This window comes from Pecten maximus, chromosome 2 (genome assembly GCF_902652985.1).
Source record: "Pecten maximus chromosome 2, xPecMax1.1, whole genome shotgun sequence".
In the NCBI taxonomy this organism is placed as follows: domain Eukaryota; kingdom Metazoa; phylum Mollusca; class Bivalvia; order Pectinida; family Pectinidae; genus Pecten; species Pecten maximus.
The window spans coordinates 43,998,626-44,009,421 of NC_047016.1; the positions used below are offsets into that span (position 1 = coordinate 43,998,626).

General features: G+C 33.4%; 2 protein-coding genes across 2 annotated transcripts; both read left to right on the forward strand.

The window, feature by feature from the left end:
* Positions 1-224: 224 nt before the first annotated feature.
* LOC117322190 lies at positions 225-5,231 on the forward strand. Its single transcript, XM_033876960.1, has 5 exons — positions 225-384; positions 1,251-1,328; positions 2,232-2,340; positions 3,833-3,928; positions 4,724-5,231. Exons 1-4 carry the CDS (start codon positions 247-249, stop codon positions 3,853-3,855), a joined length of 348 nt encoding a protein of 115 aa, XP_033732851.1. The 5' UTR covers positions 225-246; the 3' UTR covers positions 3,856-3,928; positions 4,724-5,231.
* Positions 5,232-7,712: 2,481 nt separating this feature from the next.
* LOC117343308 (extensin-like) lies at positions 7,713-8,408 on the forward strand. Its single transcript, XM_033905654.1, has one exon. It carries the CDS (start codon positions 7,713-7,715, stop codon positions 8,406-8,408), a length of 696 nt encoding a protein of 231 aa, XP_033761545.1.
* The last annotated feature ends 2,388 nt before the right edge of the window (positions 8,409-10,796 follow it).

Below are 10,796 nucleotides of genomic sequence, written 5' to 3' on the forward strand. Positions count from 1 at the left end.
GCACAAATAATAATATATTCAGAAAAGAAAAGAAGTTTTAGAGTTAATCAGGTTAGGAGAACCAATCTCTTTTTGGCTTAAATTTTAAGGAAAAATGACGTGTATATTGACTAGCAAGTGATCAGCCCTCCATTTAGATTAATAGAAATGGGATGTGCATTTAATGTATTTGGCAAATGTATGAATCAGTCTTTTTTATATATAAATATTTTACCTGTAGAATCCACACCGACCACAAAATCTACAATGGCACACATGCGCACTTCCATGATGCCATTTCTTGAGAGTAGGGACATCTGCATTCAATCAGTTTTGATGAAGTTGAAGGATATTATTGGACATGAGAAGGAGAAAACTTTTCGCAGAGATAACAACTTTCTCAATGTAAGTATTGTAGCCCTTATGATGGTAGAGTTGAAATTTTAATTGATAAATTTGACAATTTTAACTATAACCGTAAGCTTTTAAAATGATGTTGTGAACCCCATGCAAGTGTATAAATATCTCTATATTTACAATGTTTTCTTACTTTGCATAGAAAATCGTCACAAATTTAACAACAACGATCAAAACAGCATTTGTTCAAATTATTGCTTAAGTAAAAAAAATTAACATATATAACATATAACGACATGCAGCCATCTTTGATTAGCTCAGAAAGTACCAGAGGAATTTTTCTCAAATTCACATTTAGGTTCCCTCCTTAGTCCCCAATTGTGAAAATTGCATTTTGGGGGGAAATCAGAAAACTACATGGGCTACAGCCAACAGTATTTGGTTATGACATTTTATAAGCTTGTTATATTTCTCAAAAAGCAATGAAATTTAAAAAAAAAAAATAAAAAAAAATAATACCATATGTTGGTTCCCATTTTATTTCTGGACTGATCAGAAATCAACATGGCTGACAGGCATCCATCTTGGATTTTGACAATTGAAGTTTATTTTCACTAGGCCTAACGGTATTTCTCAAAAAGTAAAGAAAGAAAGTATGTTTCCCTTTAGTCACTAGTTTTGCATATTCCAATAAACTTATTCAAACTTAGGAAGACTTCTCTGCGGTTACTGGATGACAGTTTGATGGAACATATTCAGATATTATCTTTAACTGACCATTAGGGACGGATGGAAGGGGCGATAATAGATTAAACTAAATGAAATTTCAATCATAAATCATTACTCATGGCCTAATGATCTTTCAACTTATTGCCAAGTGCAAAATCACTTTTCATTATTGTTTTAACCAACAGCTTGTAATCAGAAATGCTGTCCTTTCAACTGGAACAAGATCAATTAAGGGGTTTGAATTCCACAGACTAATTCAAAAGGTAAGCTAAATAGGCATAGCATAATTAAGGAGTTTCTTTTATTTTTACCATTATCTATTCTATTCTTGTCTTAATGATTCAATTAGGGTGGGGGCATAACTTGTATTTCAATAACAATGCAATCTGAAATTCAATGCCAGTTTCATTTATGAAAGGATTATTTCTTATCTTTTTTCGGGAAAATATATATTATAACTGGATTGGACAATAGGTTAGCCTATACTGGTCATTTCTGTGTGTCTTACTAGGCTTTCAAGATATATATACCTTCTATCATTTCATATGTCTGTTGACTGGAATATCAACGTACATGCATAATGTTGTCTGACATAAACTTTTTCTCAATTTCTTTGAAAAATTTTGGTTTGTTTTTGTTTAACATCCTTGTATTAACAGCCAGGGTCATAAATCATTCAAACATGAAACATTGAATGCATCATAATCATGATTTGTAATTATGTTTCACTGATGGAGGTTTTGGCAGTGACTGCAGTGTTTGGTTATTGGCAGTTGTTGGCAGTTGATTGATCTATCTATTTTTGCAAAATTTATTCCTTGTTTTTATATACAGTGTTTGAATGTTGACTCCATTTTTTTCATTTCTTTTTTTTACAAAAAATTATAATTGTTTTTTTTTCTAGTGCTTGAATCTTGAGTTATGTTTGACTTTTTTATGTCATGCTAGTATTGCTAGCAGGGAATACAGACTTTGAGACTGACTACTGATTTGTTGTATTCTTCAAAAGTGGTAGAAAATTAAACATGGACTTTGTAGTAAAAGGTATGGGGTTGCCACCTTACCACAAGGTAATGCAAATATAACAGTACATGTATTTGACAGATGTATAATGATTGGCCTTGCTTGTTTGTTTGTTTTTTTAAGTTTAAATTTCTTCAATTCAGATCAAACAGCATGTCACAAACCTGGATGCTGATAATAAGGTCCTGATGAGCATGATTAAAAAACAATTGCTGGGCTGTATAAAGCACTTAAAAAAAGGCAAGCCTCACCGTAAGTATAACAGTGTTAGCTTTAATATGGATTCTTGTTTTATATATATAATTGAAACAACAGTAATCATTCTAATATTTACCCATTGAATTTTGAAAAATTACAGCCTATGCTAGTCTGTCTGTCAGTTATGATGAACAAATGGCATCATATATGTGAACAAAAATATCAAGCGATTAAGAACTCAATATTGTATTTAAGTGGCAGCATGAAATGTCATGGCTGAGTTCAATCATGATTAGTGTGATTTAAGTCCAGATGCACGCATGTGGGTTAATGTTGCATTTACAATTAAAAAGAACAAAAAACATCATGTTTTAATATAAATTCAATATTTAATGATTTCCCGGTTAGATCTGTTTGTTTTTTTGATCGGATTTTAATGTTAGGTGTCCAACGTCTTTATCGGAATGTTTTCGTCGTTCCTCGTGTTCTCGCGTGGTCACGTGACCGGCACGAAGGACTACATTAACACTTGGTCGGTAAATATGGCCAGAGCACCCGACCAACGTATTTTGTCGTACAAACAAATATGATACACTTATTCATCGTGCTAAGAAACCGAGAAAAAGTGCTGTACATTCTTCTATTTATTCAAGTATGGTTACATAAAGGCGTTATAAACTGGTGTTAATTGAAGAAATGCCGATTAATTGACTACTTTTTAAGTAATTTTGACGATGTTTGTCATTTTCGTAAGAATGTACAGCACTTTTCGTTGCTCTCATACAATTACCTTCACGCTCGTACCTGTTTCATAAGTATTGATTTAGGGTAGTCGGGTGCTCTAGGACGATTCATAGAGCAAGTGTTAATGTTCATTCTCCAATATTGGAACTCTTCAGTGTTTTAAGTATCGAAATCGGCATATAGAAACGAACAAACGTTAATAAACGAATGCAATGGATCGTAATTAATTCAATTAATTATTTACAGATGATTTCCAAAGACATAAGGTATAGTTAGAAGTTTTTGGCTGTACACATGCAAGTTTGTAAATTCGTCACTGTGATGAAACCACCGTCCTCGTCGTTGCTATGACAGCCGATCGAAGCTGCGATCACGAATGCACTGACAAAGTGAAAATTGAAGTATTTTTCGCAACATGCGGTTTAAACTTAAAATTACAATCACACCTCATATTGATTGGGGTTGTTTGATCATACCTGATCAATTGAATTATCAGAAAACTAACAAAAACATTAAAAAACACAGAATGAAGCCTTCGTGTCAGGCAGTGCAGACACAACGCGGGATCTGTAAACAATGTGACGTCATTGGAATGTACAAGTTGCAACAATGTACAACAATGTATATATTACATGAATACACTAATGAGCAACAAAACGGGACGCAACATTAACCCACATGCGATGTCCAAAATCACTTTGTGAAAATCTGTCAGACATTGATATTTGATTCATAGGAGTGACAGTTTTCCTGCCTTCATTTTCTTATTTTATTTAATTTCAAGTTTTATAATTGTTTTCAGAGACCGAGATTACAGGAAAATGAAAAAAGCAGCACAAAAACTATCTTTGCCCACAGATGAAATGGAAGGTGATGTTGAAGAGCTGTTGAAATCTGGGTAATTATACTCTCATTGCAAAACAAACATATTCAATGTAGTTTTTGATCTCGGAAGGGGAGCGTCTTAAATGAGTTTTTGTTGCAAGCGGCCAAAGCCAAGGATTATATCACTGTTATATTTTGTAAAATATATTGTAAGAGCCTCAGGTGATACAAGTTTTAGCAGATTTTTATCAAACTTCATATCATAGTCAAGGTTTCAAAAATTGTTTTTGGTCAAGTAATTATTGCCTTTTGTCTGTCGTCCATCGTCGAGGCTAATGGGCGGGGTCAGATTGACTGAAATTACAGAAAACTTCTTCTCTACTGTTGGATACGGTAAAATCAAACACTCTTCATAGATGGTAGAGTCTTAAGGTGTTTTACCCAAATTGTGAATTTCCTGACCCTGGGGTCTCATGTTTGCCCTTGGGGAGGGGGTAAACCTTACTATAGTTTATATTGGTGAAACAAAATTTTTGACTGTTATTTGTTGGATTTGTATTGGAATAGTTTCTAATTTGGTTAACATTATCAGCATAGGATGACAGCTTAATTTATGCACATTTTGGCCCTGACCGATCCCTTGGACTGATGAATGGGGCCAAAAATTGGCCAATTAAATTAACTGAAATATTTCAAATCTCGGGTGACCATTAAGGCCCATGGACCTCTTGATTAAAACACTTTCAATGTGTTGCTAATACCTTATTTATTGCTTCAATTTAATATTTACTAGTCTACATGAGGTACTTCCAGTAAATGACATGATTTTTATTTTTTTTCTTATTTTTGCTTTTTTCTTTTTTTATAGGAATCTAATTTGTCTTTTGGGCAACGATGGTTTCCCAGTAGCGAAGGCAAATGTTACAGCATTCCCCTGCACAGATCTGTGTGAGTATTGAGTATACATCCTTACTTTTTTTTTTAGGAACATTTGATAACTTAAAACCAATCCTGTTTATGTAGTCAAATGCACCCGAGCATTCCACGAGATAACTTCAGCTGTCACGTGACTCTTCACTAGTCAGCCAAAATGACGGTGATGTCTACTGTAACTAAACCAATGACCGTTCGCAGTTTCATATTCATTTGTAAGACGCTAGAATATGAAAGAAATATGACCAGGAATTGAGGACAAGTTGTAACAAACTACATTGCCGTTTTTCGTGAAGATTTTATTAAATAAGGTTATTATTTGTTGTTTGAAAAGAATCTAATGATTATGATCCGTGACTGATGTACTGGCGGTGTAAAAATTATATATGTCTCGTCGGACAACGCGACAGCAATTTTCTATCAGAGTTAAAATGTGTTACTTAAGGGGGTCATAGAATAGATGTTTGATAGGCCTTATTAATAACTTATAGTATAAATAAAATTTAAAAAAACTTTGGCTGTGTACATCTTGGATTTTATCTTTAGTTGTAGTTACTTGAACAACGTTCTGTTAATAGACCGATTTATTGCTCAGTTGATTCTTTTTTCAAAGTTTACAAGCAGCTTTACTGATTCAGGAGTATATCAATAATCTTTCACAAGCATTAAAGAAATGGGGAAAGAACTATACTCAGCTATTGTAAAGTTGACAGCTGATATATGTGTTATGCATGTTTTCTTGAATATATGTATATAGAATAGAAAAACCAGGGCCAGATGAAGACATTTCATCTGATACAAATGTAACTGTCTGACTATTAAATCCAATTTTAAATTTCTTATAATATGACCTCGGACCCTGACGTTTTATTGAAAAGAGAGCACAGTATACTGTCTGAAATGAATTTCTCGTCTTAGACCTTTACAATTTGGTATATTTTTGCATTATGATGCACTATTGCAGATATGGAAAACAGGTTTGAATAGTTGATGAAATAAGGGTTCTATTTTCAGTGATTATCATTCACAGTAAAAGTTTCAAAGGTCGCACTTAAATAATAACGAAACGGCACAAATTAAAAAAAATATCATGATTCCCTGTATCAATTAAGTTCACTGAGTTTCGTAAAGGGCAAATGTATACGTTGTAATATTTAGTTTATTGTTATTCAGTATTTTTACAGTATCAATATAGGTCATAAGGGTTAGTTGGATTCATTATAGACTTTGAGATAAAAAGATTGCACGTTGCAACCTATCAGAAATCTTGTTTATATAATGAACATCTGTTGTGATGAAAATGTCTCCATGCAAGATCTGTCCTGAAATTTCGAGTCTGATTGGGAAATCAAAATGGCCGACAACCAGCCATCTGACAGTCAAAGTTAATTAGTTATTTCTCAGATTTCTTGTGAAGATTTCCCTTATCAGATTATTAAGGGGACATGTTTCGGAAAACAAATAAAAACCGTCCCATGCTTGATCCCTATTGTTATTTTGACTTAACTGAAACTGTGATATACCATGTATATATTCAGATATATGTGACAATGAAGATGAAAATGAGTGGGTGTCTGTGATGATACATACAAAGATGAGGAAATCAACTATGGACTTCCTTCCATCGAATAATGCACACAAAACATGGGAGGAAATTGGGGTAAGTGATTTGTATAAGTAACTTTACACTTGTTGTATTGAAGGTTGATTAAAAAAAATTGTGAAAAAATAAGAAGTATCTTTGAATTTGAGTGTATATTGTTGATGAGCCATTTAGAATATGATAGTCACATTAAGAGAGGGATAATTTAAATTTCTTATAGGTGAAGTTTGAATTATATTCAGATTGTATTTCAGTCACACTGAAAAGTCTTGTTGTCTTTATAATGTAGTAAATGAAGAGTTGAGGTTATCTTACAATAAGATTTCTAATAGTTCTACTTTTTTTTAAATAATTTTTTTTTATGTCTTTAGACCACAGACCAATTTATTGTAATGATTTAATTTGTCCTTTGTGCTCCAATAGTGTTGGTGATGAGTATCATTATTTATTTATCTGTAATCATGAAATAGTATGCCGAAATTAGAAACATATATATATATACCAAATTATCATTGTATATATCCGAATAAGACAAAAATGAAAGGCTTAGTTTCTATATGTAATGTTTGTGCGCTCTCAAATGTAAGTTAGGTTGTTTAAAAGCTTGACAAATTATTTAAAGAATGCATGAGATTTGTTGTGTTCCACCCACCATGTATTAAATTTGCTGTTTGTGTTTTACCACTTATAACACATGTCTGAGTTATCAATAAAAATCTAAAATCTGAATAATTCATCAATGTCCGAACAAAACCTGTCTAAATATTTTGTTTGATTTTATAAATTTTTCAGTAATGAGCATTTGTTTGTTACAAAATAAACTGAGATTTTACGTTTTTCTTCTATATATTTACTTCAGAGAAACAGCTTTGTGTCATGGCCATTGCATATGATTGCCAATGTCAGACGATATGATGAGGTAAGTTTTGTATATATCGAAATTTGCATTCACTGCTTTCACAAAATGATATTGATGCAGATAGAAATTTTAAAGCTATGCTTAATGACAAAAGTGCCAGATATAATGCAGTGGTAAAGAAATGTATCTGTTGCATTACTGGTACAAGGTGTATTTAGTATTCCATCCAGTTGAATGAGTGTGAGCTATTGAGATAAAACTGATATCTCCCTTTGAAAGTATTCATACATTTCGATCTCCTTTTGTCAAAAATGACTAGTTGCTTACCTATTGTATTTATTGTTATTTATTTACGGTACATACTTAATGAATAAATAGATTAACAAAATGCAGTTTATATTATAATCTGGTAGAATTATGATTAATCAATATGAATTGACATGTTTCGTGTTATTTCAGTATATGGATGAGGCCAAGAAAGAAAGAAGAAATGCAAAAAGAAAGCTTCCAGCAACCCCACCAGAACCAAGGCGGCGATTGCCCTTTATACCTACCCAGGCCGTACAACATTGTCCACCCAGACTACCTACACCACCTCCAATGGCACCAGAGAATAGGCCACAAACACCAGAGATTTTGTCACCAACTACCCCAAGGCCACAGACAACAGAAAATAGGCCACAGACAGCCCCAAGACCACAGATGAGGCCACCAACTCCCCCGAGGCCACAGACACCAGAAAATAGGCCACAGACACCCCCAAGACCACAGATGAGGCCATCAACTTCCCCGAGGCCACAGACACCCCCAAGACCACAGATGAGGCCACCAACTTCCCCGAGGCCACAGACACCAGAAAATAGGCCACAGACACCCCCAAGACCACAGATGAGGCAACCAACTCCCCCAAGACCACAGATGAGGCCACCAACTACCCCAAGGCCACAGACACCAGAAAATAGGCCACAGACACCACTAACACCAAAGATGCCCAACTCGAGACATCTGATATTACCCTCAACACCACAGGCGACTCGGTCAAGAATACAGGAATCACCGCAGAGACCAGAGACACTGATCCAGACGAGGCCACAAAAAAGACACCAGGTGTCCCAGCCTCCATCAGAAACAAAATTATTAAAGTCGACAAAAGGGTAAGTGAACTTAAAAGCAAATACTGTAAAAGGTTGGAATCTCTTGTTTACTGCAAAGGATGTACACCACTGTGAAGTTAAAACAATTCTTTTTTTTTCTTGCAGAAAAATGCAAGGAAATATATGTCTATGTTCTGGTTTTGATGCTATGACTTGTCAAAAATACTATTGACAATGACAGAACGATATGTGATTTCCAGTGTGGCTGTTTTGACCAATTCATACAACATCTTCCTTCTATGTTGTCATATATTTATGAATGCTTGCAGATTTTTTTCATGATTTTTTTTTGGAAAAAAATTCAAAGTGTCTAATTTACACCAGAAATTAAAAAAAAAAAACTTTTAATTTTCCACATTCCTGTATATTATTAGTCCCCTACCTGTGTAACCAGGTTGACTATGCCTGCATCCTTCTGTCTGTCAGTCCGGTTAAAGTTTTATAATGGCACACCATTCACTTAACAATAGTATTAGGATGCTGATTCTTTGCACAGAGGTTCTTTGGGTGTGTGGCATTACTTTTATATGATTAAAAGCGGAAAAATATTTTCATTTTTTGAAATTTTTGCCATATTATGAACTTTTTTCAATGTATTCTTCAGGTTAAAGTTTTGGTTTAAGTTTTATAATGGCACATCATTCACTTAATAATGGTATTAGGATGCTGATTCTTTGCATAGAGGTTATTTGGGTGTGTGGCATTACTTTTGTACAGATAAAACTGAAAAAATTAATTGTTTCCCCATATTATGGACTTAACTGTTCTCTGTATTGAATGCTTCACTAATGTGAGATTCTTTTGGAATAAAATCAGTGTACTTCTATGCTGTGCTATGCGGAATTATCGAAGGCTGTTATTACACATTTCAATTGAAATACACTTTCTTCTCTGTAGAGTAGACATACAAAACAAAAAAATACCTGAATGTCTTTTATGGGCAGGAAACATTGTTTATTCACCCCAATAGAGTTGAATTTACACATTGTTTGGAATGAACTTATTTTCATAAAATGATCATATTTTAGTTTTGGCTAAACTTTTTTTACTCAAATTTGAGTTTTAACTTGGGGGCACCAGTAGGGGACATGTATTCGTTTAGCAATACTCACAGAATGCTTGTTTTTATTGTATTAGACATGGTAATATTGTTTAGTGCAAAAAAGAGAGTATGCTGCATTTAGAAGAGCCACATGTTGATAATTACAGTATTAGTGATCGGCCTAGAGTAAAAAAACGGTGAAATAAGGTTTTCTTGAGGACAAAGACTTCTTAAAAATGGTTGCCAAATTCGTCATTCAAATTTCTTGTGAATAAGCTGTATAAACTATTGACATCTTTGTGGTTTTTTTTTTTTTTTTACAAATTATTCAGATTCGTGTTTGCTAATCAAATTGCCATATTTTGGTATAATATTACAAGAACCAAATACACAAGTTCAAAACAAGATTGCAACCATAGAAGTACATCTTTACAAGTACTGCTACCTGTGATATATCATCAATAGGGCCTTATAGCATTGTGAATTCAAGACATCTGGTTGACTTCACAGTCATGTTTTTCACCTTTGCCTTGTTAAAGATTTCCATTTTTCATTAAACATCACATGGTGAAGGAGGATTTAATTTGTGATAATCTCAAAATGGGGATAATATTTTTGGGAACCAATCATGTGTCTTGGTATAACTAAATATGCATATTGCAAGATCTTTTGCTACAATAGACTGGCATATCGTTTTACATTCAAATCAGTCTGTCCAAATTCCAATGTCATGTAGATGAATTTTGATCAATTTTGAAATTCATTACTTCTGCTCCATTGCATCAATATATATACACATAAAACATACAAATTGCTTCATATGATAACCACTAGAGGATGTAGTCTGGTGTAGTCTGAATAAATTGTCTGGTTGTCACAATTTTGTATATAAGCTCAACTTTTCTGTTGCCTTAACTTTACTTACACAAAAGGTAGGCTATCATTATAAAATTTTAAATCAAGAATAATTGAGGTTATTGACTATTTTCAGACCGAGGCTCCATAACTTTGTTGAAGTTCATTACCCAGTTTGCCAGGGTAGAAAGAAAACAACAAGGATGTTTTATGGACAGGTAAGAGATTCAGACCTAACATTAACCTTAAAACACTTGCAGGTAATAATGAGACTTTAGCAATTTTTAAATAATATTATTGCTGTTTGTGGTAGAAAAGTCAATATCAATTTCAGTATATATACTGCAATTTCTTGTGTATCGAAGACAGTTGCTTGGGAATTTTCAAATGTTTATTCTCTGTTCTCCTAGAATGATCAGCTATTTACAAATTTAAATTTAATTTTTTGTTGATATTATTCTATGACACTTGAGTGTATGGTTTAGGAATTTTCAA